Source organism: Ambystoma mexicanum, chromosome 1q (assembly GCF_040938575.1).
Source record: "Ambystoma mexicanum isolate Mex_15411 chromosome 1q, UKY_AmexF1_1, whole genome shotgun sequence".
Classification (NCBI taxonomy): Eukaryota; Metazoa; Chordata; class Amphibia; order Caudata; family Ambystomatidae; genus Ambystoma; species Ambystoma mexicanum.
In genome coordinates, this window is record NC_090922.1 from 435,938,077 (window position 1) to 435,955,610 (window position 17,534).

At 45.4% G+C, this 17,534-nt stretch overlaps 1 protein-coding gene across 2 annotated transcripts in view; it reads left to right on the forward strand.

Moving 5' to 3' along the window:
- The window catches only part of TRADD (TNFRSF1A associated via death domain), a 264,029-nt gene that overhangs the window by 156,180 nt on the left and 90,315 nt on the right, over nt 1–17,534 (forward strand). For both annotated transcript variants that reach the window (XM_069639954.1, XM_069639962.1), the window contains exon 5: nt 2,450–2,642. In XM_069639954.1, coding sequence (XP_069496055.1) covers nt 2,450–2,642 — 193 coding nt within the window. The remainder of the gene's footprint in view (nt 1–2,449; nt 2,643–17,534) is intronic.

Consider the following 17,534-nt stretch of genomic DNA (forward strand, 5'->3'; position numbering starts at 1 on the left):
AGGCAGAGGGAAAAAGAAGCCACTGCCATTGGACGGCATATCTCAATGAATCCTCTGACCTGTTTTGTTCGACTTCGATCTGATATGGATCGATAGGCCTCCTCGTTAACTACTTTCGGCTGGAGCATTATTAACACAGACGGAGCCTTTGTCTTCGACATGTTTCCCAGTGTCTATGGGCCTCATTACGAGTATGGAGGTAGCCATGGTGCTATTAGCGCCATGGCTGCCTCCCAACCGGGCTCGAATACCGGGTTCCTGCAATGAGGAATTACCGGGTCATTCCGACATTGGAGGACCCGGTCATTCCTCCTTGCAGGAACCCATCCCCATTCCCATTTGAGGCCCAATAGGGCTCAAAGGGAATGGGGAGGGAGCCAATAACGCGCCATAAATAACGGCCTGTTATTAGCTCCCTCTTTTCCTCGCGGGACCCGCTAAGGACGCCTGGCTTTACCAGGCGTCCTTACAGGGTCCCGCAAAGGGAACCTCGTAATTGTGCATCACGTAATGAAGGGTGCCGTTCCCGTACCGGCACCCTTCATTACGGGAGCGCAAGCCTCGTAATGAGGCCCTATGTCTTTATTTTCCACATTATAGCATGGGGTGTACTTGTCATGTAGGTCATTGGGCCCTATGTCAAAGGCTACAGGAAGAGCAACTTTCATGGGGGCCGCCTCCAGGAGGGATTCCCGTTTCTATGGATACATCTGTCGCCAACGGTGATCGGAAATGATCTGAGATGGAGACAAGGGGTGTAAGCGGGGAGCTTTTACTGGGGCTTGCATAGCCGTCCACCTCAGTCTTTGGGCTGATACAGGGGTTAGGTGGCCTCCCCGCCTCCAATGTCACAGATGACTCTGTTAACAAGGAAGGTGTATATCCTAGCTCTCTGGCTGGCTTACCTGCCATTCGGCATGGTGAGGGCGAAGTCTGCATTGGGCTCGGAGTCCGATAGAATCTTTGCACGGCCATCATCAGGCAGAAAGCATGCATTTCCGCTCTGCATACTCCAAGTTTGATCAGGCAGCCCTCTCGAATCGGTCTAATCGCCTTGCCCCGGTGTCCTGGTCATTGCAGTATCACAGACGGTTCAGCCACTCTGGACAGTCGGTTGACTGGCTAGTGACTGGTTTTGTCTCAGGGCTCCGCGCCGGAACAGAGCAGTTATACTTTCTCTCTTTCCTTAAAGTGGCTGCAACAGCAATAGCAGCAGTAGCAGTGGTCCCAGCAAGCACACCTTTTCTAGGAGAGAAGACAGGGGGCAGAACTAAGGAGTTTGAAGAACTGGTCCAGCGTCTGATATCCCTGTGATTCAACTTCGACAAAGCTCTATTTTTAACCTTATGTACATTTGTGGAACCTTAAAACATCCTGCACTCCTATAAAGGTCAACATTACATTTCTGCTTCTAAGATGTTCCTGAACGAAGCAAAACCGAAAGCAAAAACAGTTAAAGGGAACCGCTTTACCAGAACTCAGGGATAGCAGGGGTTTCTGACGATTATGGCCAGAATATGCTCTATTGTGTAGGACTTCACAATTGCACACCCGACCACCAATTTTGCTACTGACTCACTGAAACTTTAAGAAAATCCCTGTTCAAGGCTCTTATTTCACAATCCTCACCATTATGCAGTTTTCATGGTGTTTGCACTACCAGTTTCCCCCATGCCAGTTTGTTGTTCCTGGGTCAGACTTTCATTTAGTGTTATGGGTGCTCCATTTTGACCCCTGCATTCATGTTCATTAAGATCGATCACCCTTAAAATGATTTTCCTAGTGGCCATTACTTAGGCGAGGCAGGTTGTTCAACGTTACTACTTGGCGGTTTCCAAGGAGAAGCATATTTAGTTTGTGGTTGGCCTGGAATAAGTAGGAAAGAAAGTGATTCTAAGGTAAATATTTGGTTTAGTCTGCAAATGGGAGCAACATTTTGCTGAGTTGATCTGTGAATTCTCTTGGCACCATCCTGCTACCAAAGTGGCCTTAGAGCCAGAGTCTAGGACTTCAAGCAAGGGATGCACATTATTTCTGTAACACAGGCTACGAGTTGAACAATTAGGCCTGTTTTACTATGAAAACAAAATACACAATGTATTCTATAGGAGATGGATGGATGTATGGATAAGCCTTGAAGAAGCTGGTAAGTTTTGCTTTCAAATCTTTATATCTGTATTGGTCTGAAAGCAGGGGTCGTAGTTTAGTCTTGAAGTAGGTGGTATTGGTCTTCATTGTAACGTATTTGGATGTAAGTTTACCAAACTGATGATCTCCTGGGGACACATAGAACGTTATTTTTTATAGATCAGACACATGTTATATCCTCCTGTAAAAGTCGCATTGGGAAGCCAAGTTGGTTAAGGTCCCTCGTCTTGTGTAATTATTTTGTGTATAGTGTATGTTGGAAGAAGGATTTTGAATGAATGATCCTACTATTTTGTTGCAGCCCGATCGTCTTCCAGATGAAGAGATTGCAGAGCTTGAGGAATCTCTCAAGTCCCTTAATTGCCAACCGGAGAAGAGCACAGAGAATCCCCAAATGAAGAAGCATTCTCTGCCTCATGAGCCTAAACGCTCACTCTCTTCAGAAAGCTATGAACAACTAAGAGTCACATTTGTTTTCCAGAACCAAGAGTTTGGTGAGTGTTAAAAATTGTTTATTGTATTCTGGAACGTTGAGCAGGAAACTAGGCAAGCTTGTGAGGAGGGGTCCCTTCCAGATAATGAGCGCCTACTTTTTCTTGATTTCAAAATGGACCCATGCAGACCTGCTACTAACACCAATGCTCCAATGTACGGCTAGCAACTCGCTATTTGCAAGATGAAAATGTTTTCCAGTTTTTAAAAATATGTAGGTCGCATATACTTGCCAATTACATTTTCTACCTTCAAAATGTTGTTAGGGCTGGGCTAAGTACAGGTGCGAAGCGCTAATGTGCAAGTTACTTGTATTCCTATGGAGGTCTGTAGAACCCCCAGAGTTTTGCCTCCTTGTTAAATCCCTGTCTCCAAACTGGCACTGTTGCCTATCCTCATTGCTCATTCCCTGCATTGGTGGCAGTGTCTCTGAGTCCAGACCATCACCTGTAATTGGGCCATGTTCCAGAATTGTCTGCAGACAGCCTGGAAAGCAACTAGTAGATTGGTACCAGCACATTGAGTCCAATAGCCAGGAAGGGGTTGAAAGCGCTGAAATAAGACTGTGCCCAGACTCTGCACAAGCAAGATGGGGACTCTGTTTTGACTAAATTGAGGAGAGCAGAGCAGTCCACTTCCAGCCAGCTAAGGGCCCAACCACGTATGTGAACCCTGCTGCTCGGTAAGGTGCTAGCGATGCAAGGGATAAGGAGTAGATGGTGGTTCAGAGGGTAGGCAACTTCATTTGCTTACATATTGTTTTGCCAAAATCTGTTTGCTAACATCACCAATAGAAAAAGCAACAGGCATGAGATATTTCCCCCAAGCCACTTCACCACAACTCACCGGCCATCCCCAAACCTCAAAGACAGACAGAATTTTTATCAAATTAAATTCCTGACTAGTATTTAATGACTGGAATGCAAGCCAGAAGGGAGGCAAAGGCAAGGGAGTGGAGAACATGGGAAAATGTACTCAGAATCACAACAAATATAGTAAACCGGCATTGTAATGGCCCAAAGACATCCACTACTAGACCGTCCTAAGTAAATAACAAGATAATGCAATGTGAAGTGAGACAACATATGTAGCCAATTCAGCAAAGTGTCCCTACCAGACAGAAAACACAGGCTCCTCCCAATAGCTACCTTCCTCTTGTTTTCCAAAAAAAAGCTTTTTCATTAAAAACCTCACAAAAAGGAAGGTTTTACCCCAATGAAGAACCCTCAGCTTCACCAGTTGCTGGGCTGATGCTGCAGGCCCAGTTGAAGGTTATCCTTCCTTATTGAAAGCAATGCCCATCTTTACTACTGTAACTGGGGACTCGGGTCGGTGAAGATTACGTCTCTTATCCCCATGCAAGATGTGCTGCCACTTGACAACAGCTGCCAGTACCAAATCTCTCTTCTTGGGATCCTCTCTAAGAAAGTCACTGTACCCCCTCCATTTGGAGCACCCCCAGACCCTTGGTTGGCATCCTGAAGATTATTTGTTGATCCACCTTGCCATTGCCTTTCCATCTATCAAGAATACGTCGTTAAAATCCTCAGCTCTTCATCAGACACCTCTGTCAGCATATAGGGAGGTAGGCTGCAAAGTACAGGCACAACATGGCTTGCCGGAGTGGGAAGGTGCAATGTTGCATGCCCTTCTAAGAGTTTTGAGAGACCTGGGCTATGGTAAAAAGATCTATGTGCTGTGTTTGGGTTAATTGAGAAGAGAAGAGGCCATTGGGTGTTATGGGGAAGGGCAGGAGTGGAGGGGAGCCAGAAAGAAAGATGTCAACCTGCGCCGAAAGCGACCGCGAGGAACGTGAGCGCACACTAAATGCTTTGCCCTGCCAGATGCTAATTTAATGGTATGTATTGATAACTTTGTACCTCTGATACAACTTTGAATGCAGACAGTGATTCATGGCAATCTAGGAAGGAGGGTTTCCATAAAGAGAAGTAAGATTGGGCGCATGTAAAGACAAGGGAACACATGAATAAGGAATGATCAAAGAAAGAGTTCATATGCATGGGAGCAAGGACCATTATTTGAATATAGAGCAAGTAGTAGTTAAAGCAAGCCAGTTACCCAGTTAAGAGAGGCAGTTGGTGTAGCTGACCTAAGTGGTAAATTGGTGACCCAAGCACGCTGTCATTTTCTGTTAACCTTTTTATTTTCATGTGGTACCCATTGTTTTCTCAACTATCAATTTTGAAAGAGGTTCTTTGCTACTTGGTCAAGTTTTTTTTCTTCGAATTCGTCAAACTTCTTTTATTCAATTTGGTCGCACATATATGGCGGTGGAGACCCCATTCACCCCCTTCTGAATAACCCCTATATTTATATCACAATTACCCACTGCCCACAAATATTTGCGGCCATATTTGGCCAAACAAAATTAGATGAATTTGAATTTGACTCATTCTATTGCAACCAAACCTCCCGTTGCCTTGAAATTACATCTGATAGCAAGTTCTAAATAAAAAACATGTTATTATAGATGTTATTTGTGGTGTTTTAACTCTGGAGTCATGAAAAGTAGCTTCTGGTCAGAAAATAATTCCTGACACAGGAGCTATTTTCAAGCTCTGCTCCACAAATCCCTATTTCAAGGCCTAGTGTTGCAATGTTGCCAGCGTGATAGTGTCCTACTAGGGCAACATAGGCAAGATATTTTTGATGTACTAGGAAATGGACCCTGGATATCTTGTGATGAAAAAATATTAAACCTCTTTTTCAAGATTTTGTCACAAAATATTTAATTAGTAGTTTGATTAGGTCAGCCGACACGTGTTTTAACCCATCCGGGCCTTTCTCAAGTGTTGAAGTCTCCCAAGTGTTGTGGGCTGGTTGGAATATCAGCTCAGTGAATCCTGAATGGGACTATGAGGGATGGCACTGCTGTGCTCATCCAGATGTCTGTTTCAAATCAGTATAATGATTGCCTAGTTTGGCATATAGCAGCTGCGCCTCTCGGCTGTAGTGCAAAACAGTGTGTTGCCTTTCGTCTGGGCTGATGTGACCTTGTTTAAGCTGGCATCACAATTTATTTAGGGCAAATTAGAAACCAGAAAGAATTTTACTGGAACCCCACCAGAATGGCATTGTTTAGACAAGCATCTTTGTCTTACAGCTGTCTAGACAGCAGCATGAGGTTTTGTTTTACAGTCATGCATTGCACTGTGTAAAGTGGCCTGGCATTGTGGGACATCTGACGTTGTCACTAGCCACGGAGGGGTCACTGTTGCTGAGGAAAGTCGGTTGGAAAACCGTGGACCAGGAATTATACTGGTCCATTACAAATAGCTAAACTGTCTCTATACTACTATGAGGCAGACTTGTAGCAAGATGCAGCGGGGAGCGATATCCTCAAGTCTGAGACAAGGAGTGGTCAAGTGGTTCAGTGAGTGGAGCACTCGCTTTGACATAAGTGGCTGTGCAATGTGTATACCCGAGACTGTGTCATGCTTTAGAGATCTTGGTTGAGAGCAATATCCCCATGATAGGGAAACCCTGGACACTTTCATTTCCCACCATACTACCACTTATTCTTGACCTATACCAGGGAGGCAAACCTTGCTTTACTGTGGGAAGGTTTATTTACTTAATTATATCCCAATCCCATCCCTGTATATAAATTGCACTTGCAAACTCTAGTCACATTTTTTGACCATCTGCCACAACTGAATGTGTTTAACTGGGGTAGTTTGAATCTGGTTGTAGAAATTGGCATGGCGATGATGTTTAAACTCGACGAACAGCTGCCTATTTAGTTATTGGTCATGTGCTGATAGTATTTCATGTTCTGGTACACTGGACTGCACTTTATTAACATGCAATGGAATAATGATGTGCATTAAATGGTACATTTCCACGCACAATATTTAAAACTGGTATATGATTTATGATTTCCATTTTTACCAGTGTGCAAGTAGTACACTCTGAGGTGCTGTTTCGGTTCTATGTCATTGTTCTGCATTGTAAAGACAAAACACAAAAAAGACAGATTTTCTCGTGTTTCTGTGTTGGCTTTAAAATGCTGAAATATGACATGTCCACCCCTCTATCCCGTCATAAGGTGATCCCTACCCCCACCCTCTCCTGCTAGTTGTTTTGTAAATCGGGAGGGGGGGTTTATCCCCCAAAACACCATTTTCCCCACCCACCACCCCCTTCCCAGCACAAGACACACTTACTACATCCCCCCCACACACACACCCCACATTCACTCACCCGACAATCTCCTGTTGGCCCCTATGCACACTCATGTCCGGCAGGGACGTGACAGTTCGATTTAGAAAGACTGTTCTGTGCGGTCACAGAGCTGTCTTTATAAATTGATCTTTTTTTCCGTTCTTTAGAAAAATGTTTTTTGACCTATTACCGCTGTTTCAGCACTGTCGCACAAATAGATCTACTGTACATCCAGTCTTTCCCTCTGGCATACAATTATCTGTTCTGCACATACATGATTAGATGTGGCAATATGCTCCTATACATACTGTTGGTTGCTTGGCATCTGACGTATTGGGCTATTGCATGTATTACCCAACAGAATGGCCTGTAAACCTTACAGGCTTTTAACCAGTTTCTCCAAAACATTGCACTTATTTTGACCCACCTGTTTTGCAACATTTCTTTGGGGGTGGACACAATATTCCCAGATGCTCCTGGTTAATTTGAGCTTGCTCCACCAAAGTAAGGCAAATTATTCACGCCCCACCACTTTAGAAATTTACTAGCCGGCATGGTTTTCAAGTAGGTATTTGGGTGCAGCCAGTAGTTGTCAGGTGTTTCAGGCTTGTAATACATCTGTGACAGTATCCAAAAAGAAATGCATACCTTGCATACTCCTTTGCTTTTCCCCAACGTTGACATTTCAGAATATGGAGAACACCAGTTATATGTATTGCACATTCAAAGGTATGCGCACAGCCTTGTGTTGTGCCTACACAATCAGACTATATTCCTGTCTACCTAAAGGTATAACGGACACTAATGTAACTCTTACCAAGGCAGAGCCAGTTCGGCAGGGAGGTGTGTGTATTGTATATAGTACTGGCTTCCTTCTCTGGGTTGAGGGTTCCCATTGTCTGTGTTGTGGTCCCTGTGAGTTGGTTAAAGAGCAGGGGTTGCAGGGGTGTTCCCTTGTGTGGTATAATGGGACTGAGGGTTGCGGGGGTGTTCCCTGCATCCATTACATGGATTGTTGGGGCCACACCACAGCCTTTTGCTGCGATTAGTTTTAAAACAGCCATGATCGCTGTGATTTTATTAAATGGAACCGCCTGAATTTTGCTAACTCTATGTGCACGGATGTTAGAGCCACTAATATCACCACCTTCCAAATTACCAATTTGATATCTGTGAAGGTCACTGGTTCGAATGGTTTATGCGCTAATGCTGCTAGCTTCACATTACGGTCCCACCGTGAGGTTGAGTGATTGGAGGGTACATACGTGCTAGACCCTCAAGACACTTTTTTACCACAGGGTTAGCTGAAAAGAAAGCCATCAGATCTGAATTCCTGTAGGCTCCAATAGCTGCCAAATAGGTACGGCATGTGTCCACCTGTACCCCCGACTGGGCAATGTGGGCTGAAACAGATAGCACATCATCCAAAAACCAGGAACGATGGTTGACCTTGTTATATCTTGCCCAGAAGCAGAAACACAACCACTTTCTCTTATATTGGGACTTGGTCGATTTCTTTCTGTGCTTTTTGAATGATTTGTAGATTCAATTTGTTGGGGCTGCTTGAATCATGTTCCCCCGACCACTCCTGTTGTGTAAAAAGGTGTTGTAGCCTTGTCTGCAACTGAATAGGTATTTGCTGTGCCAGGTGTAGTAGGTCTGAGAACCACACTCTGGATGGCCAGTTTGGGGCTATTAAAATCCTTCTACATCACTCCGGCTCCCAGAACATGCAAATGACCCTTTGCATGAGGCAGGTTGGAGGGTGCTGGTGGGACGCATAGCACCAAAAATGTCTCCCAAGGGATCTGGAATGCATATCCCAAAGAGGTCTTACCTTGCCCTTCCCATGAGGCAAAGAGCGGATATTTGGTGTTCTCCCCCGTGGCAAATAAGTCCACGACCGGTTGACCCCCAAGGTCTGGAACTTTGGGAGAAGGGATTCCTGGTGCAATTCCTACTTATAAGAGGTAGTTTATAACTTGCTCGATCTGTCCAGGTACGTATTGTTGTCCCCCGAAAGGTGAATGGCTCTAAGAAAAATACCCTGGCCCAGCACCCAATTCCAAATCTGTACTGCCAGTTTGCACAAAGCAGGGGGTCTTGTACCACCCTGTTTATTGACATAGAACATTGCAGTGGAACTGCCTGTTCTTAATGAAACAACTCTGTTCCGCAGAATGGGCTTAATGATTTCAGAGCTAATCCTATTGCCGTGAGCTCTAGATAATTTATGTGGTGCAACATCTCCAATTGGGGCCATCTCCTGTGAATTGAGTGATTTCCAGAGTAGCACCCCATCTGTCTTGGGAGGAGTCAGTTGTAATCACCACTGAGTGGTGGGCAAGGCTAAAGGGAGCTTGACACATTATATTCTCCTGTTTCCACCACAGAAGATCGTCTATAGGATTAGGTATCCTTCCTGGTTTGATGACCTTGCTAAATGCCATTGTACAGATCTCTTGAGCCTGGCCAGAGGCACTGTGAGAATGCATAACGCTAGAAGACCTAGCAAATGCCACCACCATACTGATGTGGCATGTCTGGAGAATACACCAAAAATGTTCCTGCACCCCTACTGGGGTGGGAACATCTTCTCTATCACATCTTATACCCAGGAATGCTAATTCCTGTATAGGCAAGGAGGCAATGGGCCTCATTGCGAGGTTGGAGGCAGCCATAGAGCTATTAGCTCCATGGCTGCCTCCAAAACCCTTCTGACTCCGCCCTGGTGAATGGAGCAATTACCGGTCCATTCCGAGGTCGGAGGGACCGGTAATTCCCCATTCACCAGGGCCATTCCCAATTCCCATTTGAGCCCCCATAGGGCTCAATGGGAATGGGGAAGGCGCTAATAACGGTACCACAAATTGCGGTACCGTTATTAGCTCTAGAGTCCCTTTGCGGGTCCCGTCCTTAACTCCTGCAAAAACCAGGCATTAAGGAAGGACCCGCAAAGGGAACTCGTAATAGAGAGGTAAGGGATTACCGGCACCGGTGCCAGTAATCCCTTACCTCCCACCTCGTAATGAGACCCAGTATCACAGATCGAATAGCTACTGCATTGGCCTTTGACTGGAGTTCACCATATCCCATGGCAAACTGACCTAGACTAACCAGTTGTCACGGTAAGGACATACGCGGTGCCCCTCTTTCCTGAGAAGGGCTGCAATCACATTCATTATTTTGGTGAAGACGCAAAAAGCTGAATTTAGGTCAAATGGAAGGACCTTGTATTGAAAATGTCTGCCTATTACAGTGAAGCTTAACATCTGTCTGTAAGGCTTTCAAATGGGGACATGCAGGTAAGCATCCTTCAGGTCCAGGGAGCACATCCAATCTCCCGAGCACAGAGCTTCAGCGATTAGCGCTGGCATCACCATCTTGAACTTTTCTAAGGGAAGGGAAAGGTTCAGGTATGACAAGTCCAGGACTACTCTCAGGCCTACCTGGTTTCCTTGGGAATCACAAAGCTTCTTGAGTAGAACCCCTGTCTGCATGGTGAACTGGCTCCACCGCTTGATCCTGAACAAGTGCTGCAATCTCCTTGATCTTGACCAGAGCTGGAGACCCTATCTGAAGAAGGGGGGAGAGAAAGGATGAAGGGCGGAGGGGGTGTGGGAGTCAAAAACCCATAGAAATTACTAATAGTAGGTCCAGGTCTTGAAAGAGATGACACCAAAACTGCGCATGCTGAGCTAGTCACCCCCCTACTACGGTGGACCCAGACGCCATCCTCATTGTTTTTTGGGGGTCTGAGTTTTGAGATGAGTAGCGGGGTGGTAAAAAAAACCTTTATTGCTGTATGTTGTTGCTTCCTGCAGTCAGTACTGGGCGAATGCTTTGTCTGTCTGAAGGATTGTGTTCTTTAATCTGATCTGGCGTGAGTGTGCGAGAACAGCTTTGATGCTGCTTAGTGATTTAGCCATCTGAGTGCTTGTCTTTTTCTTTGTTAGCTCCTCATCAGTGGAGGAGTGGAAAAGCTCTGTTCCTTCAAATGGCAATTCCAAAGTCCTGTCGTGGAAGTCTGATGTGACCTTGGTGCTTGCCTACATGCCAAATGTCTCATGTCTGTGCCAACAAATATTTTGCGGCTGGTCATGTCAATGTGTGACACTGATGCCTCAAGCATGTCCTGTGCTATTAATTTTGCCTCAGCTAAACCAACTTTGAACGCCACTTGACGGTTCAAAGGCAGGTCTCGGAGGAAACTATTTCTCACCATAGTTTCTGCATTTCTGGGGTGTAATCCTGCATTTAAACTCTATAAACATAGCATGGCTTTCAGTAAAACCAACTCCACCTGGACATAAGAGGAAATCTAAACATCAGGAAATAGAGGAGCACACTTCCCCACCGATAATGAATAGTCAGTCAATACATCCACTATCTTGTAGCAATATAAGACTAGACATTTATTGACTATCTCAAAAATATATAGAAAAAAACTATCCAACTGTTAGTGTAACTATTTAGCATATTTTACCCCATAGTGTGTGCTTGCAACAAGATAAGCTAGTAAAATATCCCCTACTATTTTCACACGAAACATAGACTAATCCACACTTCTGAACATGTTACAAGGGTATTAGCATAAAATGTATCTAATTGCACATCAGTTACAATTTATATTGCAGATTACATTGTTTTCAACATAGCTCTCCTTGCCATCATTGGATTCTTCTTATTGCATATTAGTTGACACTTAGAGAATAGTACACATTATTCTGCCTATACTTGGAAGAAATCCTCCACACAGCTCTATCTGCTGTTCTATCCCTACATGCATATGTTTCTGTCCTCTTTGCTCCCAAATGCAAACATTTTTGTTGGACCCGCATAGAACCTTTTTTTCAAATGTTGCTACTGCTCATCCATCTACAAAAAACTCATAGCCATTAATGACACTAAAAAGTCATCAATTGGAAGCCGTATTATAAAAGTTTACATTTGGAACCAGTGGACTCTAATGTCACATACCTATTGAAGATGGTTCTACGTTATTTCGTCAACCACTTTTTCATCGTGGGACTTTTCATCGCCAACTTTTTTATTTTTTTATTTATTTTTATTTATGGGGGGCTGCGCCCCCTCCAAAGCCCCCCTTATTTAAATAATCATACCCCAACCCGCACAAACACCCCCCCCCCTAAAAAAAAAAAAAATGTTGGCGATGAAAGGGTCGGCTATGAAATGTCCCACTTTGAAAAATACTTCGACGAAATGCGTGTATACCTTGAAGATACATTCCCTGTAGCATTCTTGTTAATGCTCTATACAGCTTTCAGTTTCAGCACGTCCAGTGTACTTGCATTATCTGGCAGAAGAACAAATGTGACGTAAACACTAATCATTCCACTTTAATACTGGAACATAAAGGATCTCCAAATCCTTGAACACTTTATTCATAAAGGGTGCTTACCCCTCATAGTGGTGTTCATATATTCCCTATGCTAGAGAGATCACCACTTTTCCTGTGAATTGGTAGGAGTTTTTCTTTTAGCTTTTGCAACTGCTGTTAAACAGAGTTGCCAAACCGCGTCATTCCTGGTTCTTCAGAGTAGCTTTCTGAGATAGAATACACAGAAATAGATCTCATAACTAACCACAACAGCTCGCCTTACTGAACCGGAGCCATACACCATATAGCTTCTTACCTCTTGCTGAGTTGAAGTAGCGCTCTACTTTCTAAAGTGTAAAAACCTGCGGTCGCGGTTGCTTTGTCCTTTTATGGGGAAAACATTAAGTTGTCACTACTTAAAGAATTATGGCAAATGTAGTTAGGTGATAATACGTGGTGGTGCTTAGTTCTAATAAAATAAGAAGACATTACTAAACAAAACAGTGCATCAAGTAGAACACCACTCTTCATATTAGAGTTAAAGTTTTTAACACGGCTCCATAACTGTTACTGAATGCATCTAAATATAATGCAAAAGGCAAGTCCATATTTCACTGTGAGTTTGAGGGATTCCCATTCTATTTTATCATTAATCCCAACTCTATCACTTTTTAATCTAAATATCCTTTGTACCCAATTGGACATATTTTTTTATTTTTCATTGTGTTACATCCCTTAATTTGTTGTAAAACTACCCATTTAAACTCTAGTAGCCTTGTGTTATGCTTCTACAAAGTGCTGACCTTTTTGTCTCGCGAGGATAGCGCAGGTGTAACACTCTCGCATTGGAAGCAAGATGATGCAGAGCAATACAGGTTTGATTCCCGGGTCCGCGCTTAGAAACCTCTGGGTATTAAGAGCGTTATAAATAACCAATTACAATACAATACAAGACTTATGCTTTATCATGCAGGTTTTAACTGGTCTCTGTTTTTCAAACATATTTTAGGCTGAAAAGGCACACAATAATGTATATTAGAATCTTCGAATCACAATTGGTGAAGGGCCTTAGTTTCTAGATTTATTCAACCCAGTTTCCATTTCCTTAGTCTTCAGGGTTTGACAACACATTTTCCGCAGGGAAAATGTCCTACTATATCGAGACCCCATACTTTTGTACTAGGCTGGAATTCTTGGGTATGTGTGTTCGTCTTGATCTTGTGTTTGATGATCAAATCACAAATACTTGTGCTTTTTATATAGGCAAATATCCCACCAGTCCTTTCATACGATTATGGAATAATTTTGCAAAGGACGGCAGATCTTCCTTTACCTCCTTTGTAATGTCCTAGCGTTGAGGCGGCTTGTCTGGTTGCATGGTTGGGGTAGTAGGGTCCAAGTCATCCTCTATGGCCTCTTTTGGTGGTGCTGGAGCCTGAGGCCTCTGAACAGGCGTGGGCTTACTTGGCTGGTTTGGCGAGGCAGGAGGAGGTGGAAGAATTGAAGTACCTGGAACCAGTGGGAGAATTGGCTGCACCGGTAGCAGAGAGGTGGTGGAGGAAGAGGTGGTGGTGGTGGAGGAGGCATGGACTGTGGCAAATGAGGTGCTGCTTGAAGCTGCACTTCCGGCACCCCTTTCTTAATCAGGCTCTTGAGAATCTGCTGCGATCTCATCAGGTTCATAAAACGGTTAAAAAAAACTCTCTGCTTGTGATGCCTGATGTGCAGATGACTAAACCGTGACCGTGGGCGTCCATGTAGATAACACCCTCCATGAGGATTATTTAGGCTGATGGCTCTCTTTCATCTGTTTACCTCATGCAGACGTGGGGTACGATGTGCACCACCATACCTGGGTCTGAGGCTGGTCGCCTTTTGACTAAATGTCCCTAGAATTAGGCAGGGCAGTCTGAGCTGTCAGCCTATTTGACTGGGTACCCCATTCTGAGAGTGATGAACCACGTGAAGAGTGGGCCTCCTGATCCGATGGAGGTACAGAGGTCCCAGACTGTTTAGTTTATGTCTGTGGTACTTTTGTCAGGAATACACTGAAACCCTCAAGTTCAGTGCAGAGCCTTGGTGTTAGGCCCATGAATGCCCTCACGGTATGTATCGATACTGTGGCAGATCTCGAAGGTTCCTCCGGGAGACATGTTTGCGTTAGGCTCTCGCCTAATTGTGTAACCATGTTTAGGCACCCCCTCGGGTGTGTGCTTGGTAAGAGTTACGAAGCCCTTGTCACTGAAGTCTGGTAGCACTGTTGGCAGGCCCCTCGATGCGTGACCCAGTAGAGTCTGGGGACCTGTAATGACTCATGTGGAGTCATCACTGATCCCCAGCCTAAGATCTCCTCCCAGGTGCCCAGGGGACGGCAGCTACTACCTGATCCTGACCCTGGCGGTGGTATTATGAGGGAGGAATACATGGGAGGAGATGGCTGTCAGGGAGATGTGGTGACCCCATCAGGAGAGACACAGCAGTCTTCCCTTCCATGTGAAGAATACAATATTATTCCTAAATTCCTGATGGCATGTTGTCATTATACAAATCCTTCCAGTTGTAAAACCCTAAAACCCCTTCTTGTCAAACACCCTAGACCGGATACCATTCACACCTCATACATTTATAACACCTCCTTTTTCTGATGGTTTTGATTTAAACAAAAATCCAAAGCAATACAACTTTAAAAAGCACAATTATCATACAGACTCCAACTCCCATAAAACCTCAAGTAGTGAGAAGAGGAAAAAGGAGTTAAAGAAATACCAAGCTAAACGTGCAGATGGAAATGGAAATCAGCTGTGCTGGACATTAAAAAATGGGGTGCCTCTTCAAGTTAAAAGTGAAGGTGGAGAATAGAGAGGTGGAGTAGGCCAAGCAGGAAGCAGAACCAAAGGCAGACACACAAGAGCAAACTGTGCTGAAGGAGGCAGGCGCTACTACCGGAAAAGCAAGAGACTGGGAGAAGCACATCGAGTACTGCAGGAAGACTGCTCGGTCGTATTGAAGAGCAGCAGTTCAACCGGCGGGTGAATGACAAGCCGGCGAGAACTGCAAAAGGGTGTCATGATGCCAGGTCTGACCCAGCAACCCCAGAGGCAGGCATCATTCCCCCCAGGGAAGTGCCAGCGGGCCCAAGCTGGGGCACTTTGGACACAGTCCTGGTGCCTTAGGCGCCAGGCTCATGTTGGACCCCTGTCCTGGCACCTTAGGCGCCAGGCTCATAAAGCTAGACATGTGTTCAAGTGTTTTAATGTGCACTTACCTGATGCAGACCATGCTGCTACATCCAGGCCCTCTTGAGGCCTGAATGGAACTACTTTACCTGTGGGACTACTTTCCACCTGGGTGTGGTCGGGGAAGGATACATACCTGATCGGTGGAAGGATACATGCCTGGAACTTCTTCCAAAGCTATTTAAACCACGCCCGATCAGCAACTCACGCTTCGCGTTGTTCTGCTCCTCGCAGCTGGACGCTCACCGTGTCAGCTCCTGCATCTGGACTTCAGCCACGCCTGTCAGCATCCTGGGTTGCCTGCAAAGGGAGATAAGAGAGAATTGGGGAGAAAGAAGACCTTACCTGCTAAAGCTGCATCACGGGGACATCACACCGACGATCCTGAAAGGGAAGACATCATTTTAAAAGCATTTCGCTTCGATCGCTGCAGCGCTGCATTTCACTCACCTTTCCTGGGCGCCTCCATCTTCATCAGCGATCATCCGGATCCGCACCCACTTCCCAGAGCCTAGAGAGAAAAGACAAGAAAACAAGGTGAGAGAAGGAAGGGAAATAGGAAAAGCTCAGTTTCCTTTTAAGACTTACCTGTTGGATCATTCCCATTTCATTTCGGGTCCTGCCGCTTCCTGGCATTCCGGACCGCGGCCCCAATGGGGAAAAAAGACAAAGACATTGAATGAGCGAATGCAAAGACATTACCTGAACGCTCATCCAGAACTTACACTTCGGGTCGGCGCCATATCTCCGGCATTCCGAACCCAGGCCCCTAAGGGGAAAAAAGACATAAGCATTAGCGCTTGCTGCAATAAGACAATGAACATTATTATTAAGCTTGAACTTTTGAACTTGCAACAGAACTCTTACAGCGCCTCACCTGAATAGTCAAGCTTATTTTGAACTCCCATCAAACCTGAATACAGTGAAGTAACTGGGTTTCAACGTGCCCCTGCATCAGAAGCAGGATGGAGAACTCATCCTTCCAGACCCTAAGGTGAGACTTCACGGGGAATCGTGGAAGGGTATCGAGGAGGGTTGGAAGGGAGTGGGAGGCTTGAGCATTATTCCGTCAGTAGGTAATACTCCCTTTTCACGCACAGGGGAATATTCCTGCGAGCCAGAAAAGTCAGAGTAGAGGGGCCCTTCCTGTCCATCATCAGAGTCCTGCGCTTCACCATTGAAGAAGCATCAGCACTCGAAGCCAGACCTGCGCCTCCGTGGGAATCAGGTGAGCGTGACAAAGGGTCTGTAACTGTAGGGCAGGAAAAGCTTTCCTTATTTATTTATTGTTCGCTTGTTAGGCGCTTATACAGCAAGTAAATTCTGTTTTCGAAGCGCCCACATGGCAACAGGGAGGGACCATGGGAATGAAACACATTAATATACAGAGAAATATTAACTACAGACGAGGGGAAAAAAGGACAAACGTACTATGCCTTGTGAGTATTCAGACTTTGCAAGTTCAGCAAGGAAGAGGGCAATGGGGGTAGGTGCTTGGGTGTCCGTGCTTGTGAGTGAGCCACAGATGAAGTGCAAGGTATGGTAAGTGCTACACAGTCTGGAGCCGCATTGGGTTCAAGTGCGAGCCTCCAGGACGGAGGGTGTGCCCAGGGGAAGTGCTGAAGGTAGACAGAAGCTGGGTCGATTGGGTGTGGGAGGTCATGGGCCCTGAGGATGCATAAGGGCCCAGGACACCAATCACAGCAACTGTGAGATTAGCGGAGCAGAGATGAAGGGAAGGAGGAGGTAAAGAGGAAAGTCTTGAGGAGCTTCTGGAATGTAAGAAAGTCCTGCTCAAGACGCAGAGGGATGGGGAGGCTATTCCATAGGAGGGAGCCAGCTGAGGAAAGTGATCGACCTCTTGCCCTCTGTTTAGCTAAACGCTTTACACACAAAGTGTTGGTGCAGAAGAACATAGAGGTGTAGAGGAAGAGTATTTAGTAAGAGAGGGTTGAAAATAGTGAGGCCCCCAGCCCCAGGCAGCCTTGTGGATGGTGCCGAGGGATTTGAATTTAATCGGAGCAGCAACCGGGAGCCAGTGAACACTTTTTAGGGCAGGAGAGATGTGGTCCCTGGGCTTAAGGCCCAGGATAAGTCTTGCTGCCCAGTCTGGATTAGCTGGAGGGGTCGCA